Consider the following 27,669-nt stretch of genomic DNA (forward strand, 5'->3'; position numbering starts at 1 on the left):
CCCCACAGGCCAGTTTCCGTTTGTTTCAGGGTTTGATTTGGGTTTCTATCTTTATTATTTGTAATGCCTTCCTAGGGAGTTGGGAATAAAACTTCTTTCCTGAGATACTCTGTTTTCCTGCCCTGGAGCAGTGGGGTTAAATATTTGGCCCAGCTGAGGAATGTGAACTGCGAGGAGGCAGGGAGGCGAGAGGTTGCCTGTCATTTCTCACAGAGCCAGCAGGGGGAACCCAAATGCTGCCTCTTCCTCGGTCTTGGTAGATGTTCTGTGGGAAGTGCTGTTCTCAGCTCTAGTTGGAAGTGTGTTTCCAAATCCCTGCGTGGACAGGTGATGGGGGGGGGGGGTGTTACTGAGACTTTCACGGCTGGGAGTTCATGTGGAGGGCCCTTAGATGGCCCTTTGCTAGTTCTGATCCCCTGGTGCCTATTCTTGATTATCTTGGCGACGATTTCCTGGGGAGGAGAATGATGAGGTTCCCGGGAGATTCAGAGGGTGGGGTATATTGATAACGGACAAGTGCCCGGCAGGGCAAAAACAGGATTCAGAGGGTGGGGTATATTGATAACGGACAAGTGCCCGGCTAGGGCAAAAACAGGATTCCCATTGAATAGTTAAATGTACTTCAAAGACGCCTGCAACTCCAGGGCCTCTTCCTGGCCCACGTCCTGATCCACCCTAATTTTAACCAGGAAACATCAAAAGACAGAGAATTTGCCAAAAGGTTCAGCTACCAGGGAGATGTTGTGGCCATGGTATGGATTGATGAGTAGGGCCAACACTATCAAAGACTTCCTATTTCTCCTCCCCAAAATGGAGCTAGAAGACACCACTTTGAGATGAGGGGAATCCAAGGGTGTCAAAGAAATTTAGAGCCAGGTAGTGGTGGCGCACGCCTTTAGTCCCAGCACTCGAGAGGCAGAGCCAGGTGGATCTCTGTGAGTTCGAGGCCAGCTTGGTCTACAGAACGAGATCCAGGATGGGCACCAAAACTACACAGAGAAACCCTGTCTCAAAAAAAAAAAAAAAAAAAAAATTTAGAGGTCCAGCCTCCAGAGGAAGTTAGGGTATATGGGGGGTTCCTTGGGAGTCTCCCATGTGTTCAACCAAATATGGGACTCTCAGACTCTTGAATGTCATGTCAGGGTGGATCCAAAAGGTCTCAAATGTCTTCGGCTCTGCACAGGGCCAATAGGGCTGAGTGATAATCCCCTCTGACTGCATCCTGCAGGTGAGGGAATCAGTATTAGAAAAACTCAGTACCACCAGTCATGGTCCAACTTCTAACCCCACCTTGTGCTGAAAAATAGCTCATGACCAAGGAAAGACTGCTCTCTGTTGCCTGAGTCCCACACTCAACGAAAGGAAAGGGGGGTGGAGCGGGGAGCTAGGACTCCAGGGCTCCAGACACTGCCTAATTTTGTCTGGTTGTGGTGGTGTACCCTTTTAATCCCAGCACTTGGGCACTTGGGAAGCAGAGGCAGGTGGATCTCTGAGTTTGAGGCCAGCCTGGTCTATTGAATGGGTTCTAGGACAGCTAGGGCTACACAGAGAAACCCTGTCCTGAAGAGAGAGAGAGAGAGAGAGAAAGAGTGAGCGAGCTAAATTTCACCTGGAGAGAAGAATACAGAGACTTCCCAAATTTCTTCTTGAACTCAGCCCGAATGCTTAGAAGATCGGTCTCGCTTCGGGAGATGAGGACTCGTATCAGCACTTGGAAATTGGGCTCAGTTTCCTGGTAAAGAAGCAGAGAGGGGAGTGTGAGGCAGGTAGTTAGGGGATAGTCTCTTAAGGGAAGGGGTGAATGGCATGCATGGATGGGTAGGAACTAGAGGCAAGATAGAGTTAAGGAGAAGCAATAATCTCAGAGTCACTGTCTACACCCACAGAAGGATAATGAGTAAATATGTTTTATGTCCTTTCTTTTTTGTGGTACTGGGGGGTCAAACCCAGGGCCTTAAACATGCAGTTATCACTGAGCTACATCCTCAGGCTTCTTTTTCTTCCTCCTCCTCTGACAGGATCTCAGCATATACCTCAGGCTAGCCTCAAATTCACAGAGTGATGACACTAAAGGTATTAGCCACCATGCCCAGCCCAGGTCTGTTTCTATGTGTATGTGTATGTGTATGTGTGTATATCTGTGTGAGTGTATGCCACATGTGTGCAGATGCCTGTGGAGGTCAGAAGAGGGTCTTACATCCCGTGGAGCAGTTGTGAACTGCTGGACATGGGTCCAAGAACCAAACTTGGGTCCTCTGGAAGAGCAAGAAACTCTTAACCACTGAGCCATCTCTCCAGCTCCATGTTTTTGTTTTTGACACAGTGTCTCATGTATCCTAGACTGACCTTTAACTCACAGAGATCCACTTACTTCTCTGCCTCTAGACTATTTGGATTTAAGGTATAGGCCACCATGTCTGACAAGCCTTGAACTCTTGGATCCTCTTGTTTCTGCTTCTCAAGTTCTGCAATTACAAGTGTGTGTCTCTTGGCTAGCCTGACTCCTAAAATATACCTGACATTTATATGTCATATATATAATTATATGACATATATATAATTCCAATCTCATAATCCTAATATACTAAGCTGTATGTTTGTTTCCTTTTATGTGTGTGCCTCATGGGCTCTCCCACCAAGCCACTCCTAGCCCACAGATTTGTTTTTATATCAGGAACTCAGACAGATAACCACAGGATTTCAAATGAATCCTGGTGTTGACTCATTATAATGAGCCAGGCTTTATCAGTTAAGTATAATAATCTGTTGTCAAGATGGAAATCTCTGGATGATTGAGCAAGGGCATCTATAGACTGCCCTAGGAATGAATAGTCATCAGTGGGGCACGATGCTGAAGGCTTCTCTGTCTGCCAAAATGTGATAACTCCAGCCTTTCATATATTACACCTCCTTTTTTATTTTTATTTATTTACTTTTGTTTTTTCAAGATAGGGCTTCTCTGTGTAGCCTTGGCTGTCCTGGCACTTGATCTATAGACCAGGCTGGCCTTGAACTCAGAGATCTGCCAACCTCTGCCTCTCCAGTGGATTAAAGGTATGCGCCACCACTGCCCAGCTATTACACTTCCTTTAAATACACACATACATGTTTTCAGAGGAGACCTAGTTTATCTAGGAGAATGACTAGATTCTGTTGGTGTAAATACTCACACCATAGTGATCACTTTCTAATATACCAGACACTATGTGTTGTGTTGTTTTTCTTTTTTGAGACAGGGTCTCACAATGTAGCCCAGGCTGTCCTGGAACTCCCTATATAGACCCAGCTGGTCTCAAATACAGATCCCCCTGCCTCTGCCTCCCGTGTGCTGGGATTAAAGGCGTGCGCCGCCGCCGCCGCCGCCGCCACCACCACCACGCCTGGCCCGCTCCCCAAGCATCTCGTAGAGTGGCGCAGAGATGGTAGTTGGGGACCTGGGCGTATGCAGCACCTGTTCTGCTTGAGGGTAAGTAATAGGAATGAAATCCAGCCAAGGTGGCCCGGCGTGGTAGCATACCCCTTTAATCCCAGCACTTGGGAGAGGCAGAGGCAGCCAGATCTCTGAGTTAGAGGCCAGCCTGGGCTGCATAGAGAAACCTTGTCCTGAAAAACCAAATAAATCAATAAACCTAACCAGTGTGGAGAAAGGAAGCCCAGGTTGCTCAGGGCATTCCCTGTCTCTTTGTTCATGTTTTTCATCTAATTGAACAAGGACAGGGCATAGTTGTGAAGGTTAATTGAAATGTAAGTAATACGCTGGAGACAGCTACAAAGTACAAGAGGTCCTGGCTGGCCTGGGACTTACGATGCTCCTCCTGCTTCTGCCTCCCGAGTCCTGGGATTATGGGCTTTCACCACCAGGCCCACCTATTATTTATAGAGCAGTGCTTCTCAACCTGTGAGTTGCGACCCCTTTGGGAGTCTAAAGACCATTTCAAAGGGGCCACATATCAGCTATCCTGCATGTCAGATATTTACATTATGATTCATAACAGTAGAAAAATTACATTAGGAAGCAGCAGTGAAATAATGTTATGGTTGGGGTCAGCACATGAGGAGCTGTATTCAAGGGTTGCAGCGTTAGGAGGGTTGAGGACCGTGGGGACAGTTACCACCCTCACCTCTGACAACGCTGGACAGTCTGTTTTGGGTACATAGACACTAAGACAAAGTTAAACTGTAGTGCCTTGAGGGTAACTTAGTTCTAACCGGAGCTCACTCCTCTACCCATGACAGGACAGTCTGTAAACAGGGAAGACAGTAGCTTGTAGGTTCCACCACACTTGGATCTGAAGGGCGAGACCGGAAGCAGTATGCCTCTTACCTGAAGGGCTTGGTGAAGTTTGTCAGCAAAGTACAGGGCTGTGTTTCTCATTATGGAAGCTAGAGGCGGAGGTGAGAGGGTAGAGAGCTGGGTCTAGGGCTACAGCTTCCCATCCCAGCAAAACCCCTCCATACATCCTGAGTGGGTACCTACCGAGGCCGAGCAGAGCCTGCTGAGCATCTCCATGGAAACAGTTCCGGATAGCATCCTCTAATTCTTGCCCAGTGCATCTCCGATACTGATCAAATACTTTTGGTATGTGTAGGGAGTGGTTAGAAAGGTAAGTTGGTGTGGGGCTGTTACTCACCACAGGGAAGGGTGACTGTCCCCACCACTGGCTGCCACACTCATCAATAGAGCAAGCTGGGTGGGGATAAGGAAGCTTGGGTACCTCGGATCAGGTGTTCAGGACTCCGTTGTGTAAAGATCAGGACCCATTGACCTGCCATACTGGATCCTCCGGTCTGCTGGAGTGCCTAGGGAAGAGGAAGGAATCAGTGAGGATTGGGGTAGGATCATTGTTTGGAGCCTGGAAGCCATGGTTAGGATGTCCCCAAAGATCTGTGGTGAAGGAAATGGGACAGAGGGGAAAAGGGATAATTTAGTCTCTGCACTAGGGAGGCAGAGGCAGGCGGATCTCTGAGTTGGAGGCCAGCCTGGTCTGCATAATGAGTTCTAGGACAGCCAGAGAAACCCTGACTCAAAAAATTATAAGTAGGGCTGGAGAGATGGCTCAGGGGTTAAGAGCACTGACTGTTCTTCCAGAGGTCCTGAGTTCAATTCCCAGCACCCACATGGTGGCTCACAACCATCTGTAATGAGATCTGGTGCCCTCTTCTGGCTTGCAGGAATACATGCAAACAGAACACTGTAAACATAATAAATAAATCTTTAAAAAAAAAAATAAGTAAAAATAATAAAAAGAGGCAGAATTAAGAAAGGGGCTCTAGCCAAGGGGCTCTAGCCGGGCAGTGGTGGCGCACACCTTTGATCCAGCACTTGGGAGGCAGAAGCAGGTGGATCTCTGTGAGTTCAAGGCCAGCCTGGTCTACAAATTGAGTTCCAGGATAGCTAGAGCTACACAGAGAAACCTTGTCTTGAAAAACAAAAACAACAAAAGAAAGAAAAGAGAGAAAAGAAAAGAAAAGAAAAGAAAAGAAAGAAAGAAAGAAAGAAAGAAAGAACAGGGGCTCTACTTAGCTGCTCTCCCAAGGAACTAATCCCCAAGAAGAGGAGGCTGGATTGATCCACTGCCCACAGGAGGAAATCTGCCAGCAGATGAGATTGTATTCTTTGAGCTCAGGAGGCAGAGGCAAAGAAGACAGAGACGGGTTTGCAGCACAGAGGGGCCACAGAGGGGCCACGGGGTCTGGGCCCTCAGACGTGGTACAAACTGTACATGGCTATGCAAACTCAAGCCCTTTTGCTCACCTGGACATCTTGTTCTTCCAAGTTGTAGTCAATGATTCCAGAGTATCTCTCACGGCCCCCCTAAGTGGAGACACTGTTCTCAGGTTTCGTGGAAGAGCAGACTTTTGTCCAGACCCTGGTCTCTCCGAAGCTCTCCCTTGTCACAGGACAGCAGAACTCCCTACTCTGGCCCATCCCCAGCCTGAGGAGCACAAGTCCCTTCCCTGGCAGGCCGAGCCTCACCTTGCTCAGGGCCAGGAGCAGGTCCTGCAAGATGCCATTGGTCTCAGTTCTGATATCTTCCTCAGCCTCCACCTGGAAATCTGGGGCAGGGTCAGGAGCCTTTTGACTCCTTCTGAATTTTCCCAGGGTAGATAGCTTTAGGACTTGTCACGTGTTGGACAACTGGGTCCTAACAGTCCTCCTCCTTTTGTTTTCAAAGATTTATGTTTTTATTTATATGGGGGGTTGCCCAGGGAGGCTAGAGGTGCCTTGGAGCTGGAGTTGCAGGGGGTTGTGAACCATCCGATGTGGGAGCTGGGAACCGAACTCAGGTCCTCCTGATGCTCTGAGCTGCTGAGCCGCTGCTCCAGCCCCCTAACCATCCATCTCCCTCCTATGCAGGCTTGATGGCTGATGTTTCCCAGGATGGAAGACATGGGTGCCATCACGGCTACTCTGAAAACATTCCTAAGTTCATCCCCAAACCTTCCCACTGGGAACTCCATCCGTTGTTAGACAACCAGGAGTAACTAGAGATAGGGGATCCCAGATCATGAAGCAAGTTGCTTAGGGCTGAGCCCGAGAGTGAGCAGGAGTGGGGAAGACAGGAGAATGAAGACTCCAGGAGAGCACTTGCCCAGCATGTGCTGAAACCCTGGGTCCAATCTCTAGAACAGAAAGAAAGGAGGAAGGAAGAGAGAAGACGAAACGTCAGTCATGGAGGCCCATGCCTGTAAGCCCAGCACTGGGGGGCTGAGTCATGTGGACCATGAATTCAAAGCATTTCATCTACGTGAAACTATAATGTCTCAGGAGAGGGGAAGAAACAAAAAAGAAAGATGGAAACAGAACCAAGAGGAGCTCCCTAGAGGGAAGAGAGGGTTGAGAACACAGAGCAGCGTGAGCCATGAAGCAGTGAAAACTGAAGAGAGAGAGAGAGGACCTGTGATGGGAGGAGAGGAGGGTGGGAAAAGCTGCTCCCAAATGAGTAGGTGAGGCAGGGTCTGATAGGTGACGGCGGGACTTATAAAAGGTCACCACCTGTCCCCCAGGCAGCAGCAAGGGGCTGCTGTTTCAGTACCTAACTAATGTCATTACTGTGAGGTTTGCCCTGGGGCTCCAGACTAAGTTAATCATTGTTTCTCTTTAATGATCACCTGTGGCTCTCTCCCCTGGGGAGACTGAGGCACTGGCAGTGGGGGGTGGGGGTGGGGGTGGGGGTGGGGGAACCGTGCTGGGAGCAGAGACCTTCGCAGAGGGAATAGAATTTGGTCAGTCAGGGTTCCAGATCTGCAAGGACCGTCGGAGAGGAGTGGATTGCCCCCACACCCTTCGACTCGTGGGGACCCCTCATACATTCTTACCGTGCTTGTATACTGCCAGGCACTCCTGCAGTCGGGGTGCTGCTCGGGTGGCCAGGATCTCCAAGGCCACATCCTCAGCAGAACCCGAGGCCTGCAAGAGATTGTGAGGCCCCTTGACACTGGACCATATCGTTAGCCCAGCAAGATGGCAGACAGAGAGCTGGAGAGCAGGCACTAGCAGGCACCCATAGGATTGAGGGGTCTCTAGGCCCAATCTCTGGAGAGGTCAAGGCCAGTCGGCCGCCCTTCCTCTCACTTGGTGTCCTTGTTCCCAGACAAGCCAGCAGCTGGCCTCTCCTGGTACCTTCAAGGCCGTCCTCAGTTCCTGGGCATCAAACTGGGCTGCGGGTTGTAGAAGGGCAACCACGATTTTTTCGAGGTGGCCAGAGAGTGCCGCCTGCAAAGACTTCAATAGATCCTGCATACATGGACCACAGACAGACAGACAGACAGAGGTCAAGGAAGGCCCCAGTCATGGGAAGCTTAGGCTGTTATCCCAGCCTTGGCCACCAAGTCCCTGATTAGCCAAAGGGAGGGCTGGCCATGGCTGGAGCTCAAGCCCTCCAGGGGGTCTCCACCCTGTCTGTCTCCAGCTCCCCACCTGTTTGGTTCGCTCTTGGAAGGCTCGAGAGATGAGCTGTCTCTGCTCTCTGCTCCGATTGGTCAGTACATCCACAATGGTGCTGTGGTCCACACCTGAACCAAGACAAAACCAGGCGGCCACGAGGGAGGGAGTTCACAGTTGTGCATTCCCAACTCTTCCAGGAAGAGAAGACCAGGGGCTACTTCATCCCTACTAACACTTGTTCTTAAGGCGATGCAAAGAAAATGTCAAAAACATTCAGAGAGCCAGCAGGGGCACACGCCTTTAATCCCAGCGCTCGGGAGGATCTCTGTGAGTTCGAGACCAGCCTGGACTACAGAGTGAGTTCTAGGACAGCCAGAGCTACACAGAGAAACCCTGTTTTGGGGGAAGGGGGAAAAAAAAAGGAAGGAAATAAATAAATCTGACTCAAATCCTAATTCAGGCAAAAAGTGACCTAGTTATGGTGGTTAAAAAAAAAAAAAAAAAGGGAAGAAAGAAAAGAAAACCATAAATGAAAAAAAATATTTTAAAGGGCTTTTTGGGTGGGGCCCATTAATTTGGCTTAGAATCCCGGCTCTCCTGTTATAAGCTATGTGACCTTGGGCAAGCTTCTTAATCTCTCTGGGCCCCGGTTTCCTCATGTGTGGAAGGGAAATAAGCCTGACCTGACAAGGGTGTTGTGAGAGGGGATGACACACCACCGCAGAACTCGACATACTAGAATCAAATATTTCAACAATACTCCCAAAACATCACCAGCTCCACCTCCTTCAGGCTCCTTAAAAAGATGTTTTTAAAGCCAGCTGGTGGTGGCACATGTTTTTAATCCCAGCACTCAGGAGGCAGAGGCAGGTGGGTCTCTGAGTTCCAGGCCAGCCTGGTCTACAGAGCGAGTTCTAAGACAGCCAGGACTCCACAGAGAAACCTGTCTCAAAAAAAAAAAAAAAAAAAGATTTAAAAAAAAAACGTAAGTGTGTGGTGGTGGGATAAAGAACACTAGCTATTCTTCCAGGGGACCCAGTTCAAGTCCCACATGGTGACTTACAACCATCTAAAACTCCAGTTCCAGGGGCTCTGACCCCCCTCTTCTGGCCTCTGTGGGCACCAGGCTTGCTTGTCACAGTATGCACAGACATAGACACAGGCAAAGTAAACATGCACATAAAATAAAAATAAAATACTAAAGTTTTAAAGAGAGAGAAAGGAAGAAAGAAGGAAGGAAGGAAGGAAGACAGACAGAAGCAGACCAGCAGTGAGGCATGATGGCTCTTGCCTGTAATCCCATCACTTGGGAAACTGATGCAGGAGGATTACTACAAATTTGAAGCTAGCTTGAGATACAGAATGAGACCCTGTCGGGTGTGGTGGCACACACCCTTGACCCCAGCACTGGAGAAGCAGATGCAGGTGGATATGAGTTGGAGGCCAGCCTGGTCTCCGTAGTGAATCCAGGCTAGCTAGTGTTACAAATGAGACCCTATCTCAAAATAAAACAATAAAATAAAATAAAAATCAGAGCAACATTGAAAGGTAGACCCTAAACACCAAAGGCAGGAGCTTACCTTGGCCTGTAATGGCCTTCAGCAGCTTCTGAACATCCTTGTCCACACTGAAGCTCAAGAAAGTCCTGAGGGTGCCCAGGGTCCCCCAAGCTGCAGTCTGCAGGAGCATGAGAACATGGTGTCATGAGGAGGGAGCCAGCCTTCCACCTCCTCCCATTGTGTCCCTTTACTGTGTGTGCATGGGAGTCAGAGGATGAGGAAGTGCATTATCTGCTTCCATGTGGGTCCTAGGGATCAGACTCAGGTTGTCAAGGCTTCCACCCAGCTGAGCTATCTCTCCAATGCCTTTCCACTTTCCTCTTCCCCAACATCTCCTGGCCCCTGAGTGGACACATTAAAATTTATTGTTGGGGCTGGAGATGTGGCTCAGTGGTAGAGCACTAACCTGTCAAGTATAAAGCAAGACCAATCACCAGCACCACTGAATAAACAAATACGTTTCTGAAGTCCCAACAGCCTGTACCTTGTTGGCGAGGCCCAGGGAGCTGAGGATCTCCTGGGTCAGGGATGCACCCATTCTTCCGCTGCTCACAGACATAGTTCAACTGGCTTCCCTGCGGGAGGAGACAGGAGTTAGCTGAGGGAATGTCCCACTTGGGCCTGCTGATGGCCTCTAATGTGGCCTGGACTCTCTCAACCCATTCCTTTCCTTTGTTGCAGAAAATAAATGAAGGAGTAATGGCGTTTTGAACTGCTCTGCAGGCGTGAGGATGGAGGAGGAGGGCAATGGGAAGAGCCTCCCTTCCCCGCGTTCTCCTTCCTTTCCTAAGCCAGGTCTGGCTGGGGAGGCACTTACCAACGGTTTCCCTCCACCCAAGGCCCCTGAACCCTCAGTCTGAGATGATGCCCCCTTCTGAGGCTCAGGTCCCTCCCTTTCCTGACTTCTCAGGCAGCCGAGGTGAGGTGGCGTAAGGATGTACAGGTGGGAGACAGCTCCAGTCACTCCTCCTCCCCACAGGTGAGCTCCAACCCCTACCTGAAGAGCTGCTTCCTGCCTGCCTGTCCTTCCCCCCCAGGAGTCTCAGGTGGGTCTTTAGGTCAGCAAATGTATTCTGGGCTGATGGAGGCGTCCTTGTAGGAACATGAGTACCTGGGCATAGACTAGACTCTCTCATGCGGGGAAAGGAGCACATCCTCCCTCAATCAGTAAGTTCTCCCTCCCCCAGATAAGGGCTCAGTTCCAGGACTTACCCCAAAGGTGCTAGAGGTGAGGTGGGTGATGTGGCCTGTGTGGGCACCAGCTCCTGTGTAGCCTGGTGGTGGAGAGGAGCAGTGAGGAGCCCAGGCTGAGCAGCCAGCCAGATGACCTCCCTTGCAGACCAGCCCAGTTGTTGTCTCTGACTCCAGCCCCTCCCAGACGTGGGAGAGGACCAGGCTGTACAGGGTCTACCAGCAAACACCTCCCTGCCTAGCATCTCTCCTCCCAGGAACTGGCCCTTAACCCACGCAAGTGAACTCTGCTCAGCCTCTCCACTCAGCCAAGGACACAAGAGGCTTTGTGCGTTGCTTTCCCTGCGGGGCCAGCTTGGGACCGCAGAAACCTAGCCTCCCGTCTTGCTTCTGACCTGGCCCTACCACTGACTCCAACTCCCTGGGGGTAAAGGGGAGGGGGGAGGGCAAGGGGAATGTAGGTCAGGCAGGCTCCAGGCTGATTTCAAGGTTGATAGAGAAAAACCTGTTGGGACACATACCATCAGGGCACCCCAGCCTGCACCCCACAGGGGGTCCCGGCCCAGAAGTTCTGTGATTATGCCTCAGGGAAACCACCCTCCAAGGGTAGGGAGGCGAGGGGATTGTTTCTATCTGTGGGGAAGGGAGGGTACACAGGTAATCAGGGGTGAGAGCAGAGCCACAGAGTCAGGAAAGAAAAATGCAGAGGGTGTTCCCTGTAGACCGGCACCGTGGGAGCGCTGTGCTCCCAAAGGCCGCCAGCAGATGGAGGAGGATCCCAGGGCCCGGATTTCTCAATCTCCTTCAGCCTTTTAGCTGCCAGTGTTCCTTGGCTGTTCAGGCTGCAGGTGATAACAGTCCCAACAGCTAAGCCTGAGGCTGTTGGCACACAGTAGCAGGTGCTCAATCCCTCTGAGCCTCAGGGATCCTGAGTGATTGCTTAGCCCTCTGGGCTGGATCCGTAAGGCTTGGGGAGCCAGCCGTCTATTTCCTGCCTCCAGTCTTCTGCTGTTCTCCAAACCCAGGGTGGTCCTCCTTGATCTCCCAGAAGGAGAGGGTTACAGTACATTTACTGCTACCCCACACAGGAAACGCGTGGGGACACTGGTAATGAAGTTCCACGATGGCAATCATATTCTGATTTTCTCCCTCACTAAAGTGGAAAACATACTCCAATTTTAGAATCAGAGGATGCATGGTCAATCTCTAATTTCGAATTTATTTATTTGTTTGTTTGTTTATTTATTTTTTGAGACAGGGTCTTTCTACATAGTCTGGGCTGTCCTGGAACTTGCCTCTGCCTCCTGAGTGCTGGGATTAAAGGCATGTGCCATCACACCCAGCAATCCTAATTCTTAAATTTTTCTTTTTCTTCTTCTTCTTCTTTTTTTTTTTTTTAAAGATTTATTTATTTACTGTGTATATAGCATGTATGACTGCAGGTCAGAAGAGGGCACCAGATCTCATTACAGATGGTTGTGAGCCACCATGTGGTTGCTGGGAATTGAACTCAGGACCTCTGGAAGAACAGCCTGAGCCATCTCTCCAGCCCCTTCTTTTTCTTCTTTTCTCTTTGTTTGTTTTTGTTTTTTTGAGACAGGGTTTCTCTGTGTAGCCCTGGTTGTCCTGGAACTGACTTTGTAGCCCAGGCTGGCCTTCAACTCAGAGATCACCTGCCTCTGCCTCCTGAGTGCTGGGATCAAAGGTGTGCATTGCCATGCCTGGATCCTTGAAATTTTCTTTATTGTGCATGTGCACATACATGTGTGCAGCTGAGAGGAAAACTCATGGGATAGTCCTCCCCTTCCAGCAGACGGGTTCCTAGGGTGTGAGTTCCAAGGTCAGTCTGGTGGCAAGTGTCCTTACTGAGTGAGCTCTCTTGCTGGCCTTTTTGGTTTTGCTTGTTTGTTTGTGGGAAGGTACAGGATGTTATTCTATAGCTCAGGCTAGCCTGGAACTCAGGATGAAGCCCAGGCTGGCTTTGAGCTCACCATTCTCTTACTTCAGCTTCAAGTGCTGAGATTTCCAGGTGTGAGCCATCACCCGGTCTGCCACTTGTTAGAGTCTGTAATCTTAGCTGACATTTCATGATCTCCACATGGAAAGGGCAGGAGAAACTGTAGGGCAGAGGAGAAGAGAGGCTGGCGCATCTGAGGCTGTTTCTTAGGAGGGGTAAATGAGGCAGCGTGTCATCCTGTCAGTTAGGGTGTTAGATTAAATAAATAAAAATGTACAACTCCCAGGTAATTAGTCCACATAAACAGTGAATAATTTGTTGGTAATAGTATGACCAGATATTTAAGGTGATTACTTAGACTAACACGTTATTTATCGTTTACCTGAAATTCTACTCTAATAGGATGGATAGCCTGGGCTGTCCCTGAGAACTCCAATAGGCCTCAGTCTCTGCACTGTGGCTAAGGGCTAAAGCTGCACATCTAGATCTCCCAGGGTCAGAATTTTTGAGTGATGCTGGACAGGTGCCTGAAGGTCCTGTGCTCAGTTTTCTTATCCTCAGAACAGAGCCCGGGGCAAGGCTGCAGAGATGGCTCAGTAGATAAGAGCCCTGGCTGTTCTTGCAGAGGATCAGGGTTCAATGCTCAACACCTATAAGGCAGCTTTCAACTGTCTGTAACTCCAGTTCTGGGGACCCAATGTCCCCTTCTTGCCTCTTTGGGCTCTACATGTACACGGTGTACAGACATACATGCAGTTGAAACATCCATATACATAAAATAAAAATAAAAATAAATACTTTTTCTTCCTTTTTTTTTTTTTTTTTTTTTTTTTTGAGACAAGGTCTTCTATGTAGTTCTGGCTGTCCTGGAACTTGCTATGTAGACCAGGTTGGCCTCAAACTCACAGAAATCCTCCTGCCTTTACCTTCCAAGTGCTGAGATTAAAGGCTTGTGCCACCACACCTGACTAAATACATCTTTAAACACGAAAGCAGACTGGGTAAGAAGCTGAGTGACAGAAAGGCCCTGGGTTCCAATCTTAGCACTGAAAAACATAAACCTCTCTCATATACACAAAAGGAGAAACGAGACTGGAGAGAGAGTGGGATTAGCAGTTAAGAACACTTGCTTCTCTTACAGAGGACTTGGGCTCAGTCCCCAGGACCTACATGGTGGTTTACAATCATCCGTAACTCTAGTACCAGGAGATCTGATGTCTTCTTCTGGCCTCTCCAGGCACCAAGTAAGCACACGTGGTGTGCACACATACATGTAGGTGAAACACACTCGTATAAATAAAATAAATTTTCAAAAAAGTGTTTATCACTAATGACAGTCTATGTTGGAGAGAATGCGGAGCAAAGGGAACACTCCTCCACTGTTGGTGGGAGTGCAAACTTGTACAAGCACTGTGGAAATCAGTATGGTGGTTTCTCAGAAAATTGGGAATCATCTACCTCAGGACCCAGCCATACCATTCTTGGGCATATACCCAAGGAATGCTCAATCATACCACAAAGATACATGCTCAACTATGTTCATATCAGCACTATTCTTAATAGCCAGAACCTGGAAACAACCTAGATGCCCGTCATCTGAAGAATGGATTAAGAAAATGTGGTACATATACACAATGGAGTACTACTCAGCAGAGAAAAACGATGACAGCATGAAATTTGCAGGCAAATGGATGGATCTAGAAAATATCATCCTGAGTGAGGTAACCCAAACCCAGAAGGACAAACATGGTATGTACTCACTCATAAGTGGATTCTAGATATAAAGTAAAGAACAATCAGACTGCAACCCACAGAACCAGGGAGGCTATATAGCAGGGGGGACCCTAGGATGACTGTGGCTTATAATAAGTTTTGGTTTTACTCAATTACTGGGCAAGCCTCAATGAAACATTTCACTATTAGGATAAGAATTTGTACTGTATCAAGCTGATATTAGGAAAAATAAATAAATAAATAAAAATGAAAAAAAAAGAGTGTTTATGTTGTAGGTTGTTGTGAGAACTAGATAAATATATATTGAGATGGAGCTTTAAGTTGGGGCAGAGTCATTGCCTCTCAAGGATGATGCCCAAGTTCTGTCTTTAGCAGCCCTCTAAATAATATACAGTATTTAAAAAGTGCTGGTCACAGAGTAGGAAGTATGCATGTCCAAATGCTAACATATGGCAACAAGTATTGTTACAATCTTATTTTATACTAATAACTGTTGCTTCTTCCTGCCAAATCTGACCCTGGCAGGCTTCAACATCTTTCCTGCCATTCCCCAAGAGTGCCACAAGAGGGCATCAGCAACTGACAGTATTATTAATAAACCACCTCGGGCCCCTTGAAGTCCCTAGCTCCACCTGAGCATATCGATGGGCTCTCATAACCCACTTGTCAGAGGTGCAGCATGGGCTGACCTCTGAGGATATGCTGGAGACTGTTGCTTCACAGATACTGGGGACAGCAATGTAGCACAGGGCCCACACGCCCCCTTCTGACTCTTCAGTATCGATTCTGGCTACAAGGAGCAAGCAGTGCATGGTGAGAGGGAGGGGAGGGCACCTGTTTGACTCGCCAAAGCTTCCCAAGGGACTCCTGTGAGAACCTGCAAGTTGAACTCTATTTAACAGAAGTCACACAGAAATCCAGTCACGGGGCCGAAGCACAGCCTTCCTGTGAGTGTGCAAACTGTGCGTGCTGCCTCCACAGTGGTTCTGCTGAAACCTGGGTGGCATCTCACCGCTCTCAGCCTGGTTTTGCCTTGTTTAACACCGAGGACAGACTTGCTCTTTTCAGGGTCACTGATTATTCAACGCCCATGCCCTAAATTAGGATTGTGAACTTGGAGGACATCTCAGAGAGGATTCACTCTGCACCTTTGATACGGACTTGAGGAGGGTAGGGACTTCCCACACCCGTGGAGTTTGAACCAGAGTCTAGGTATCTCAATACCAATAATTCTGTCATCTTCTGATGAGGAATAGGTGACTTGGTGTCCCTGAGTGGAATACCAGTGCATACAGTGCTGTCCAGTCAGTGCCTCATTGCTGACTTGTGAGCACTTCTTCAAGCTCTCTGGCACTATTTTGTTTTTCTTCTTTCTTCTTCTTTTTTAGTCCCCCCCCCCCCCCGCCCCATTATCTATCTATCTATCTATCTATCTATCTATCTATCTATCTATCTATCTACCTACCTATTTTGTGTACATATGTCAGCCTGTGTGTGCCACAGCATGCATGTAGAAGTTAGAAGACAACTTGTGAGGGTCATTCTGTCACTCTGTCCTTCTCCCACGTGGATCTCGGGATTTCCACTCAGATTATGAGGCTTGGCATCGTTTGCCTTTAATCATGAAGCCCTCACACTGGCCCCCATGTACCGACACTGCTTAACTCCTTACTCAAGGAGGCTTCTGTGGGTTCGTATGTGTGTGTTATATATGTTATATAGAACATATATTTATATTACATATACAATATTGTATATACTATATATATCTATATATTTTGAGGCAGGGTCTTACTATATAGCCCTGGCTGTTCCAGAACTTTCTATGCTATGTAGACCAGGCTGGCTTCGAACTCCCAGAGATCTATCTGCCTCTGCTGGGATTAAGAGTGTGTCGCTATGATGGGCAGGCTTCTGTGTTTTATGGGCCAGCTACAGTTAGAAAGATCTCCTCTTTGCTGTGTCTTGTCTTCCCAGGAGCCTGTTCAGATACCTAAACTCTGGCCCCATGGCTGGCCTGTTCACTGCCTTGGGACACCTCAACAGCCTATTCAGAGGAAGTGAGTCACCACAAGCAGGCCACACTTGGGCATTGTGGGCATGGCAATGCCAGCTTAGGGTGGGGGATGGGTTGGAAAGGCGTGGTGATTCTAATCTACTGGTTCACCCAAGGGAGAGTGTGGGGAACAGCATCCCGGTGCTGGCTGAGGCCAAGTGTCTCCTCTTTCCATTTTCTCTTTTGTCTACTTCTTATCTCCATTTCTCAGGCTCTCATTATCCAGCTTTTGTCCACAAAACTCCCCTGTTTTTTCCCCCTCTTTCCTCCTCTCTTTCTTTCTTTTAAACTTAACTTCATTTACCCAGAGGGAGCATTTAAAAAGTCTGGTGGGCTGAGTGTGATAGTTCACACCTGTAAACCTAGAACTCAGGAGGACTGGCTTTGATTCTGAAACCACGTTGGGCTACATAGTGAGAGACTGCCTCAAAATAAATAAATAAATAAATAAATAAATAAATAAATAAATATCTGGGGGTTGGAGAGATAGCTCAGGGGTTAAGAGCACTTGTTCTTACAGAGGACCTGGGTTCAATTCCCAGTACCCACATGATGGCTCACAACCATCTGTAACACCAGTGGTGGACGGGGGAATATATATTTAACACCCTCTTCTATTCTCCAAGGGTACTGTATGTAAGTGGTTCACAGACATACATGCAATCGAAACAACAATACACATAACATTTTTTAAAAAAATAAAAATTAAAAAAAAAACATGGTGGGGATCATGGGAAAGCAAAGTATTAAAAACAAAACAAAACAAAAAACAACCAAACAAAAAACCCAAGAAAAGAAGTCATAAACTAAAGAAGAGGGGCAATCCGTTCACAGGTGGGGGGCTGGGTTGAAGAGGGTTAGCTGGGGCCCACACAGCAGACACCAGAACCCTCTGGGAAGAGTGTGAGGGTGTGTTGCAGACGAGGACTCTGGAAGAATACTGAAGGGAGGCCGAGCAAAGCGCAGGGCGCACCGCAGGGGGGCAGCCAGGCTTTTGTGGCTTATCATCCGCGCTGGAGGTCTCCCTGAAGGGAGCAAGTGGACAAACAGGTTGAATGTCATCTACTGCCTCTTTACACCTGCACAGAGACCAGAGCCAGAGCCAAACTCCCAGGAGAGTAGTGCGGCCACACTTCTTCCTAAGACACCTGGTGAAGCACCGTGCTTGACTGTATACTCTGTGAAGCAAGGCTCTGCCACAGGCTCAGTGACGCCAATAAAACGCAATTTCGTGGGCTGGAGAGATGGCTCAACAGTACAGAGCCCTTGTTATTGCAGAGCAGAACACGCGGGTTTGATCCCAGCACTCACATGGCCGCTCACAACCGTATATAACTCCAGTTCCAGGGAATCTGATGCCCTCTGGGGAGCTCCTTGGGTACCTGGTATGCATGGTACATATACAATACATAATGCAGGAAAACACTCATACAATACAATAAAATTAATAAATATTTTTAAAAATACTATTTCGCCGGGCGGCGGTGGCGCACGCCTTTGATCCCAGCACTGGGGAGGCAGAGCCAGGTGGATCTCTGTGAGTTCAAGGCCAGCCTGGTCTACAGCGAAAGATCCAGGACAGGCACCAAAACTACACAGAGAAACCCTGTCTCAAAAAACCAAAACCAAAACCAACCAACCAACCAACCAAACAAACAAAAAAACTATTTCACGAAGGTGAAAAATGATCCCCCCTGCTTCTGTCTTCCAAATGCTGAGACCTTGCTTGGGAGTGAGCCACCAAACCGGGCCAGGTAGTTTTGTTGTTTTGGTTTTTGGGCCAGGGTTTCTCTGTGTAGCTCTGGCTGTCCTGGAACTCGCTCTGTAGACCAGGCTGGCCTCGAACTCGCGGACATCCTCCTGTCTCTGCCTGGCGTGGCCAGGTAGTTTTATATATATATATATATATATATATATATATATATATATATATATATATATATATATATATATATATAACATGGAAGAAGCTGCAGGTCTTCCTGTAAATAGGCCCTCAAGTACAACTTACTCAAGTTCTGTCCACAATGGGAGTCAAGGCCGCTCTCTTCTTGAAGCATGGATTTCATGGGGCTACTTAAGGGATAACACATTCTAGTATGAAAGTGATCACGGCTAAGCATGGTGTGTAGACGGGAGACCGAAGCACATTTCACTAAAGGTTGAGAGTAACTCCGTTCTGGCTCTGAATAGCAGGGCTGGGGTACTGTGGATCTCACGGTGGGGAGCCTCGGGGTCTGTGCAGGGCTTTCACCCGGTGTGCCTGGCTGGGCTCACGGCTGCGCCCCTTTCTCCGCCGCCCATTGCGGCCGGACGCGGGAACTGTGGCAACCAACCCCGGGAGGGACTGAGGGCTGCACGCCGGGCTGAGGTCGCCGACCGCACCAGGGCCGCGCGCCGGGTGGGGCAGAGGCAGGCGGCTCTGAACCGTGTCCTCAGGCGCCTGGGGGCCCCTGACCGAGTCCCGGTGGGCCGCCTCGGCGCCACCCGGAGACCCCGGCGGCCGGCAGGGCGCGAGCCACCCGCCCCGTCGGGGATCCACCGGCGCAGCGCGGGGTTCCGGGGCCCCGGCCCCGCCCGGCCGCAGCCCACGCCCAGCACGGCTCCGCGCGCGGGGGCCTTCCCTCGGCTGCTGGGCTCGGCCTGGGCTCGCCGGGGCTCGGCGGGCAGAGGAGGAAGGAGGGAGGGAGCCGCGGGCGGCGGAAGGGGGAGGAGAGGACCCGGCCCAGCCAGTGCGCACGGGCCGGGCGCTCGGACAGGAGACGGAGCAGCGGCGCCCGGGCCGGCCAGCTCTGCACCGGCCGCCGAGTGAGTCCGTGCGCGGTGCGCGGGGGCGGTGGGGGCCGTGGGGCGGCGGCGGGCGCGGGGGCTCAGGGCGCAGCTCCAAGGCGGCGGGGACTCCACCGGTTCATGGCGGCCGGCCTGCTGGAGGGCGGGCCGAGCCCTGCCGGGAGCGGGCGCGCCGGGCCGGGCTAGGGCCTCGGCGGGGAGAAGGCCTGCGGGGCAACAGGTAGGGGCGGGAGTCCGGCGCTCGCCCGGGACCCGAGCCACAGACGCCCCTTTGTTGGGAGTAGGGCAGTCGCGGACCTTGGGGGGCGAGAACCCCCTGGTGGGCCGCGTGCGTCCTGGGGCCTGAGTGCGGAGGCCAAGGAGGAGCGGTGGCGGCCTCTGCCGCTGCTGCTGCCGCCGCCGCCGCCTCTGCCGCTGCCGCTGGGCCCCTTTTGCCCATCCCGGCAGAGAGATTAGAGCGTCCATGTGCCAAACGGGAAACAGGAAGGAGTACACTCTATGTGTCTGCCCTGGCCCCAGAGGGTTAAGATTCCTGTACCGTTATGGGGTGTGCGTGGCCAGCTCTGGGAGCAGCTGGTGAAACTAGCTTTACTGGCGAGTAGTAACTTGCTAATTACAGACTCAGAGGCCTTCGCGCTAGTTTGCTACCTGTAGGTGAGTGACATTCATCTTTGGCCTGAGTTCCTGTGCCTAAGACGCGCTCCTGGCATCCAAACCAGACCTCGGTTATTTGAGTTGCCAGCCTTGGCGGTCAGGGAGTTCTAAGCATCCGGAGGTCTGGAGTGAGCCGGTGTTCTTAGAGAACTGAATTAGGGAAGGCCTCCTGCAGGCAGTTACTTCGGTTTGTGTTAGAGCTGGGGTAGAAAGTCACTTCCCATCCCAGAGTCGAGGTGACTAACTTGAATGTAAAGTTTGTTGATTGCACTTGTGATGAGGCCCTTAAGGATAAGGATTTGTCTGCAGCACTGTTCTTTAGGTCCTGTTCCTGGCCATACAGTGCTCATTTTCTAAGGTGCATGTGCGCGTGTGTGCGTGTGCGTGTGCGTGTGTGTGTCTGTGTGGCAGGTAATTGATCCTTGTCTCCAATTGCTGCCCCGTACCCCTTTCTCCAAACTGGGGCCTCCGGCCAAATTTTGCTCTGGAAAGAGGAGCCTTCCCTTCCCACCACTGACCATAGGCAAGGCTGACCCTATAAGGTTCCCTTCAGCATCACCCCACCCACACTCAGCTGCTACTTAAACTTGCTGGCTTCTCCCTGTTTCTGAGGGGCCCCCCTCCGCACTCTTATACAGTTTTTTTTGGGGGGGGCAGGGGGGAGTTTGTGAAACATCTCAGACAAGCTGTAGGCCACATGAAGCCTGGGACCACATTATTACTGCCTCTGACCCTCGTCTTTCCCAGAATCTGACCCATATTTTTGGGCTGGTGTTGTAGCCTGAAGCAGTGGCACACCTTTTGACTTCACTATTGCTCTTCACCTTCTAGAAAGAAGTTCATGACCAGCTACTGTTACCCGAAAAGAAACTTTTCAATAAGAAAGACTACTCAGGCCTTCCTTCGTCTTTTTTATGGTTGCTCAGACTGCAGAACCCATGGGACCCTCTCTTTTTAAATCCCTCTGCAAATGGAAACTTGGGGTCACTAGGACTGTTGTCCCATGGAGTCTGAGATATTTTTTTCTTATAGGTTACCCTTACACCCTCCCTTCGCTCTGGGCCTGCAAGCTCCCATTGGTGCCCCTCTCCCACCCACCCACCCCTTTTCATTTGCTTGGGAGGGTCTTTGGGTAGGAGATCAGAGTTGGAGCAAAGGTCGGAGCCAGGTAGAACCCCCGCTCAAGTTGCGAGTAATATAATGCTTGTGAAATCCCTGCTGTACTGGCCCCTCTCCAGCGTGTGTCTCAAAGTGGTGTCTGTCCCTGAGGCAGGTGTGTGTGAGGGAGAGACGAATAGGTGAACACATACACCTTGTCTCTTTGTGCAGCACTGGCATAATCTTTGTGAGTGGGAAAGTTACAGGTGTAATCAAGACTCCATCTGTCCTTAGGGACGAGGGGGCTGAATGTTGCCCTTTCTCATCCTGATGTCTTGTTTATGGGATGCTTGTCTTGGTGTGCTGGTGCCAAGTAGTCACGGGGGGTGGGGTGGGGTGGGGTGGGGTGTAGCAGGGAGCAGACTGGTGCTGGGGAGATGTGTAAGAGAAGCTGACTGGAGACCCCAGCCCCTTCCCCTCCTGTATGAAGTCCTGACCCTGCTGAATCTGGGGCAGCTGCTCTGCTTTGAAGGTTCCGAACAGCAAGGGAGGGCGGCCCCAGTGGGCAGGCCCCCATTGGTCCTCACCTCCCAGTCACACATCACTCCCCGTGCGGGGTGGAGGGGTCCTGGTGCTGCTGTGTCCGGGGTTATAGGTATGCTGTTCTGGTACCTTCCCTCAGCCGGACTGTGATACCCACTTGTTCTCCCCCCCCCCCCCCCAGCCTCTTACCTTCTTTGTAGGGATAAGAAAGGCACTAGACATTCCTATGCTGCTAGAGTCCAGGAGAGAGGCTCCACCCACCCTCTAGGCCCTTAGCTAGCCCTCTAAACCCTTAACCCTCAAGAGGCTCTAACAAGAAAACATCCTACTTAATGGGATGGGATGGCCCAAGGCTAGAGTTGTCTGCACGATTGAATTTAGGTCTCATTGGAGGAAAAGTTAGGCCCTAAGAAAGAAGTCAGATGACAAGGTCAGGTATTGGTCCACACCTCCCATCTGGTTAAACCAAAAGGTGGGAAGGAAGAGGTGGAGATGTCCAGACCGCCCCTTCAGTCTGGTTTTTTGCCCTCTTCCTTCCCAATTCAGTTTTTTACTTTTCTCTAGGAAGAATGTGTGCTTATGTGGGCAGTTCCATTTAATTTTGTTCACTTTGAGAGGCTCCATCTTTTTTTTTTAACAAATTCAATATTTATTCAGGCTGAGGGACAGTGCCCTCCAGGTCGAGGCCTGGAATGTGTGATGGGTATGGAGCTGAAAATCCTTTATCGTCTATGCTGACCTCTGATTTCATCCACAAGAGCTGTGACCAGGAGTGAGGACAAGAGGGTAAAGTCCTGGAGCTGGAATACTGACTGACCCGTGACAGGCGGAGAGGGATTTCGCAAGTGCTTCTGTGGAGGGTGGAGGCGGAGCTGTTGAAAGAGCCGAAGGAGCAGCCCAGTTGTGGGCTGAGGTGTCCGCCTCCTTCTGCAACTCCAGTTGAATTTCAGTGCCTGGTGTCTCTGCTCACACTGGCTCTCCAGCTCCTGCTTTCTATTCTCTACCTGGGAGGAGACCACCTTTCTCCTGTCCCAGAGTCCAGTCCATAGGTCAGTCTGAATGCTGCCACCTCTTCTCTGTTCATAGGAGAATGAGAGGTGGGGAGCCTGGAGGATTTCCTTGGCTCCTCTACTCTGCAAGTCTTAGGAGATTCCTGCCATTGTGCTGATCAGTGACTCTTCAGGGACGTCTGGTTGCTTCTCAACCCTGAGCAGCTGCCAAAGACTGTCCCCTGCCTCATCTGGGTCCAGGTGTCAGTGACACACTGTTCTTCATCTTTCTGTGAGGGAAGAACAGCTGAAGGTAGCAGCTCTTTCCTGGCTTGAAGATGTTGACTGGTTTTTGTTTTTTCAAGACAGGGTTTTTCTGTGTAGCCCTGGCTGTCCTGGAACTCACTCTGTAGACCATCTGCCTCTGCCTCCCAAGTGCTGGGATTAAAGGTGTGTGCCACCGCCGTCCAGCTGCAGACAGGTTTTTTTATGTTCTGGACGAGGCTTTGTAAGAAATAGGTTATGTCAATTGTGGTGATGAGCCTATAATTTCATCACTTGAGCTGCTGAGGATCATGAGTGTGAGACCAACCTGCACTGCATAAGTGTTGTCTCAAAGAATAAAGGAGAAAGGAGGAAGATAGCTCAGTTTTATGGAATATTTTGGTTTGCTGTCCAGACCCCTGTCCTCAGTCCTGATGTTATATCTGTGCCCGCTGACTTCCTTTCCAAACAGTTGCTTACAGATCATTTTCTGCCTCACATGTAGAGACTGAATGACTTCGCATGGAGGGTCAGTCTTGTGTGTGTGTCTGATGCTCACTGGTCTTTGGGGATAGTACTTCCTTTTCACTGTTTTTTCTCCTGTGGATCTGCTGACCAGTTAAGGGTCTTACTATGTAGCCCTGGGTGTCCTGGACTCACTGTGTGGATCCTCCTGAGTCTGTTTAAAGGTGTGTACTACCACGTTCAACCTGGATGACTTCTCTGATGTTGACTACTGCTTCTCTAACTAGGTCTTACTTGTTTTCCAGGTTTTGAGCCAAAAGATAAGACTGATAAGAAATGAGTGGGGTTTTTTGTTTTTTGTTTTTTGATTGCAGGAGATCAGGCCTGTGTGGTGTCAGCATCACCTAAAGTTGCAACAAACTGTAAATGCTGGAACTTGAAAGACACTGATTTCCTATTACAGATAAGGAAACTGAGTCAGTGAAGGAAGCCAATTGGTTCCAAGGCCATGTAGCCAGAACCAGAGTCCGAGGCTTGAGTCACTGTGCCGTCCCTTTTGACAACCAAGAGTGTGCATTCCTTTTCTTCTCTGCAGAGTTCTCTCACTTGTCCCTTCCTCACTTAGGATGCTCCAGACCTTGTACGACCACTTCTGGTGGGACCGACTATGGCTGCCTGTGAACTTAACCTGGGCTGACCTAGAAGACAAAGATGGACGTGTCTATGCCAAAGCCTCAGACCTCTACATTACACTTCCCCTGGCCTTGGTCTTTCTCATCGTTCGATACTTCTTTGAGCTGTGAGCATGCCCTCATACCTTCCAATTGCCAGCCAACCTAGCAGACTTCATGTTGTTCTCTTGAAATTTAGTTCTGGACACTGGTGTTCTGGCCACCCAGGGCCCTACAGACTGCTCCCCCTCCCCCAGGGCACCATTGTCTTCCTGAGGACTCAGCACCCCCAGCCCTTTCCTTCAATGGTTGTTTGTTCTTACCCCATGCCCGCCTCCATGCCCAGTCAATAGTGAACATAGGCAGCTTTGTCAGCTGTGGGCAGCCCAGGAGGCTAGAGGAAAGGGGGTTGCCAGGAAACTTGGGAAACTGAGGTCCCGAAATAAGATGCCCGAACTTATGGTACCTTCTAAACGGGGTTAGGAGTGCTTCCAAAGGGAGCCAGACACCTCTCTCTCATGTCCCTTCCTCAGTTACGTGGCTACACCCCTGGCCGCCCTCCTGAATGTTAAAGAGAAAACCCGACTACGGGCACCTCCCAATGTCACCTTAGAGCATTTCTACCTGACCAGCGGCAAGCAGCCCAAGCAGGTATGAGCCGCAGATGACCCTGGGAGTTGCTGAGTTTGGTTGGGCCTGAGTTTGAATGCTAACCCTGGAAGGTGAAGACTTGGCAGGGTGTGGGCCTGACTTAGGTCATTACCGGGAGAGGTTGGGCAGAGTTGGGACACTGCCGATTTGAAGGCTGGGTGTTAATGGCCTCACTATGCTTAGGTGGAGGTAGAGCTTTTGTCCCGGCAGAGTGGGCTGTCTGGCCGCCAGATAGAACGCTGGTTCCGCCGCCGCCGCAACCAGGACAGGCCCAGCCTTCTCAAGAAGTTCCGAGAAGCCAGGTGGGGGAAGTTGGGGCAAGTGAAGCTGGGTGGCCCAGTTCTGTTGTCTCTTGCTGGGAGGAGAGGGCTGTGGTGTGCAGGATAGGTGAGGGGACCTTGAGAGGGTGTCTGGGGGCAGTGGGACGCTGCTGATCCCCCCACCTAGCCAGCTCTGCTTCCTCTTGCAGTTGGAGATTCACGTTTTACCTAATTGCCTTTGTGGCTGGCATGGCTGTCATTGTGGATGTGAGTACTGGGAAGTGGGAGCATCCTCTGTCAAGATGGGGTGAGGTCACAGGGTTTGAGTTCTCCCTTCAATCTCTCTTTGCAGAAACCCTGGTTCTATGACTTGCGGAAAGTTTGGGAGGGATATCCCATACAGGTATGAGAGAGGAATGGTCTACGGCACGTAACACCCCATTATTAAGAGTTTCTTGAAATCATGGCACAGAAATCAGCCACAGAGCAAAGAATATCTTGAGGGGCTAGAAGGGATGAGTTTGGAGGTGAGCCCCTTAGAGCCAGTTGTTCTGGAACCCCTCACCTCTCTCTCCTCTCCCAGAGCATCGTCCCTTCTCAGTATTGGTATTACATTATTGAACTCTCCTTCTACTGGTCCCTGCTCTTCAGCATTGCCTCCGACGTCAAGCGAAAGGTGGGTGAAGAGGCTGTGCAATGAAGTCCAAGGCCCAAATGAGGCCCTGGGATGGGGAACCTTTCATCTCTCGGGCTCTCTGGACAGAGCCGCTGGGATATGGGGAACAGAAGTTTGGGGTATGTGGGGGAACAGTGAACAGGGAAGAGTCCGTTGAAGCCTGCATCTTTTCTGCAGGATTTTAAGGAACAAATCATCCACCACGTGGCCACCATCATTCTCCTCGGCTTCTCCTGGTTTGCCAATTACGTCCGAGCGGGGACCCTCATCATGGCTCTGCATGACTCTTCTGACTACCTGCTGGAGGTCAGGCTTCCTCACAGTAGAGGCCCCAGAGCAGGCTCATTTGCCCCTCTAGTCTCCTAGGGGGTTGAAGAGGGTACTGACATTCCTGGGACCAAGGTGGGAGGGCACAGTCTGCTGCTGACCACACACACAATGATGTTCATGGGGAACTGTCTGTGCAGTCTGCCAAGATGTTCAACTATGCGGGGTGGAAGAACACCTGCAATAATCTCTTCATTGTGTTCGCCCTGGTTTTCATCATCACCCGACTCGTTATCATGCCCTTCTGGTGAGTAGGCAGCCGGCTCTTCTCGCTTTTCCTCATTTACCTCAATCGTCGCCCATGTCCATGTTGACTATTTCCCCTTAAATCCTCAGGATCCTGCACTGCACGCTCATCTACCCACTGGAGCTCTACCCCGCCTTCTTTGGCTATTACTTCTTCAATTTCATGATGGCGGTGCTACAGATGCTGCACATCTTCTGGGCCTACTTCATTCTGCGCATGGCCCACAAGTTCATAACTGGAAAGGTGAGGAAGGCTCCGCCTCCCTTTTGTAGGCTTTACTACTCTCTTTTCTTTTGTCTTTCGAGACAGGGTTTCTCTGTGTAGCCCTGGCTGTCCTGAAATTCACTCTGTAGACCAGGCTGGCCTCGAACTCACCGAGATCCACCTACTTCCACCTCCTAAGTGCTGGGATTAAAAGTGTGCACCACCACCATCTGGCTGGCCTCACCACTTTCAACCCCAGGACTCCCCAAACTCCTTGCCAGTTATTCTTCTGAAACAGTGTGAGGGTCTAGGGTAGCAGGAAACTTAGGCAGCTCTTGGGAACTGGAAGATACATCACCCTCTCTACCCTTTTCACAGCTGGTGGAAGATGAACGCAGTGACCGAGAAGAGACTGAGAGCACAGACGGGGAGGAGGCTGCCGCTGGGGCAGGAGCGAAGAGCCGGCTCCTAGCTAATGGCCACCCCATCCTCAATAATAACCATCCTAAGAACGACTGAACCATTGTCCTAGCTGCCTCCCACATGATACACGAAGCCAGGAAACTAGCCAACCTTCCCTTCAGGGACACTGAGCTCTGGGGAGAAGGGATCTAAGAAAAGGAGTCCACACTGACTCTCCCTTACTTCTCCTGTCGCCCAGTCACCTCGAACCCAGACTCTAACCAGCCTGTCTTCAGGTGAGGGAAGGTTGGTTATATCCTCTGCTAGAGAGGGATGGTCTTACTTCCCTCTCTGTCTTCCAAGCTACCCTCTCTCTTGCTTTTGGAAACCTTTCTCAGCTCTGAGGGAGGGTTGGAGTTACACTCACATTCCTTATTCTTAAGAGTCTGGAGCTTGCTGTTTGCCTTTGACTCCCTGACTCTTCCAGCAGGGTTGTGCCTTACTGTCCCATCTCTGGGCCTCATTCTGCCAAAGCTGGACCAAGGTTCCACCTTTCTAAGCTCCCTAGTTCATGCCAGAAATGAAAAACGAGCTCTTTTAACTTCTTCTCCTCCTTAAAAACAATTAACTAAGTGAAGGAAGGTATACACGCCCCTCACCCTACCCCAGGGACCACGGTTCCAGGACCTCACTGCCTCCTTTCTGGCCTCTTTCCCTCCCTTCAGCTAAGACAGCTGGCGTGGAGTAGAAGGCAACTAGTTCTGTTATTTATTGAACATTTGGGGTTTCAATTATAAAGCCAGAACTACAGCTAGGACCTGGCATTTCGGCGAGGGACCATTTCAGACCAAAATGTACTGTTAATGGTTGTTGTTTTTTTTTTTTAATTAAAGTATATTAAAGATTAAATAAAACATGACAGTGTGTCAGACTATTAAGAACTGAGAATGGGGATTCCTTGTGGTTATGTAACATTTGTTTTGCTAAAAATTACACAGGGCAAATGAAATAGTAATAGTAAGACTACTGACAGCTGCCCACTG

General features: G+C 50.1%; 2 protein-coding genes across 4 annotated transcripts; one reads left to right on the forward strand and one right to left on the reverse strand.

Moving 5' to 3' along the window:
- Window positions 1-31: 31 nt before the first annotated feature.
- Window positions 32-10,904, reverse strand: Anxa9 (annexin A9). Of its 2 annotated transcripts, none has more exons than XM_059265854.1 (13): window positions 10,660-10,904; window positions 9,932-10,022; window positions 9,469-9,565; window positions 7,922-8,016; window positions 7,625-7,738; window positions 7,321-7,411; window positions 5,978-6,057; window positions 5,756-5,815; window positions 4,716-4,800; window positions 4,478-4,573; window positions 4,325-4,383; window positions 1,610-1,732; window positions 32-1,222 (listed from the first exon to the last, which is right to left on the reverse strand). In XM_059265854.1, the coding sequence occupies exons 2-13, from the start codon at window positions 10,004-10,006 to the stop codon at window positions 1,160-1,162; spliced, it is 1,038 nt and encodes a 345-aa protein (XP_059121837.1). In that variant the 5' UTR covers window positions 10,007-10,022; window positions 10,660-10,904; the 3' UTR covers window positions 32-1,159. The 2 variants fall into 2 exon arrangements, with proteins under 2 accessions (XP_059121837.1, XP_059121838.1); XM_059265855.1 differs by lacking the exon at window positions 10,660-10,904 and adding an exon at window positions 10,445-10,482.
- Window positions 10,905-19,072: 8,168 nt separating this feature from the next.
- Window positions 19,073-27,574, forward strand: Cers2 (ceramide synthase 2). 2 transcript variants are annotated; one of them, XM_059265857.1, is made up of 11 exons: window positions 19,073-19,193; window positions 23,814-23,987; window positions 24,393-24,510; window positions 24,694-24,812; window positions 24,980-25,037; window positions 25,123-25,173; window positions 25,354-25,446; window positions 25,624-25,752; window positions 25,914-26,020; window positions 26,110-26,263; window positions 26,603-27,574. In XM_059265857.1, exons 2-11 carry the CDS (start codon window positions 23,815-23,817, stop codon window positions 26,741-26,743), a joined length of 1,143 nt encoding a protein of 380 aa, XP_059121840.1. In that variant the 5' UTR covers window positions 19,073-19,193; window position 23,814; the 3' UTR covers window positions 26,744-27,574. The 2 variants fall into 2 exon arrangements, with proteins under 2 accessions (XP_059121840.1, XP_059121841.1); XM_059265858.1 differs by lacking the exon at window positions 19,073-19,193 and adding an exon at window positions 22,201-22,519.
- Window positions 27,575-27,669: the final 95 nt, after the last annotated feature.

This window comes from Peromyscus eremicus, chromosome 6, assembly GCF_949786415.1.
Source record: "Peromyscus eremicus chromosome 6, PerEre_H2_v1, whole genome shotgun sequence".
Taxonomy (NCBI): domain Eukaryota; kingdom Metazoa; phylum Chordata; class Mammalia; order Rodentia; family Cricetidae; genus Peromyscus; species Peromyscus eremicus.

Bases quoted from the DNA above. Each gene is read 5' to 3' on its own strand.
- Anxa9 (XM_059265854.1), bottom strand. From the start codon at position 10,006: ATGTCTGTGAGCAGCGGAAGAATGGGTGCATCCCTGACCCAGGAGATC. The intron at 7,739-7,921 runs GTGGGGAGCTGG...CCATGTATGCAG, and splicing joins TCCAAGAGCGAACCAAACAG to GATCTATTGAAGTCTTTGCA. The intron at 4,384-4,477 runs GTAGGTACCCAC...CTCCGCCTCTAG, and splicing joins GCAGGCTCTGCTCGGCCTCG to CTTCCATAATGAGAAACACA.
- Cers2 (XM_059265857.1), top strand. From the start codon at position 23,815: ATGCTCCAGACCTTGTACGACCACTTCTGGTGGGACCGACTATGGCTG. The intron at 24,511-24,693 runs GTATGAGCCGCA...CACTATGCTTAG, and splicing joins GCGGCAAGCAGCCCAAGCAG to GTGGAGGTAGAGCTTTTGTC. The intron at 25,447-25,623 runs GTGGGTGAAGAG...TCTTTTCTGCAG, and splicing joins CCTCCGACGTCAAGCGAAAG to GATTTTAAGGAACAAATCAT.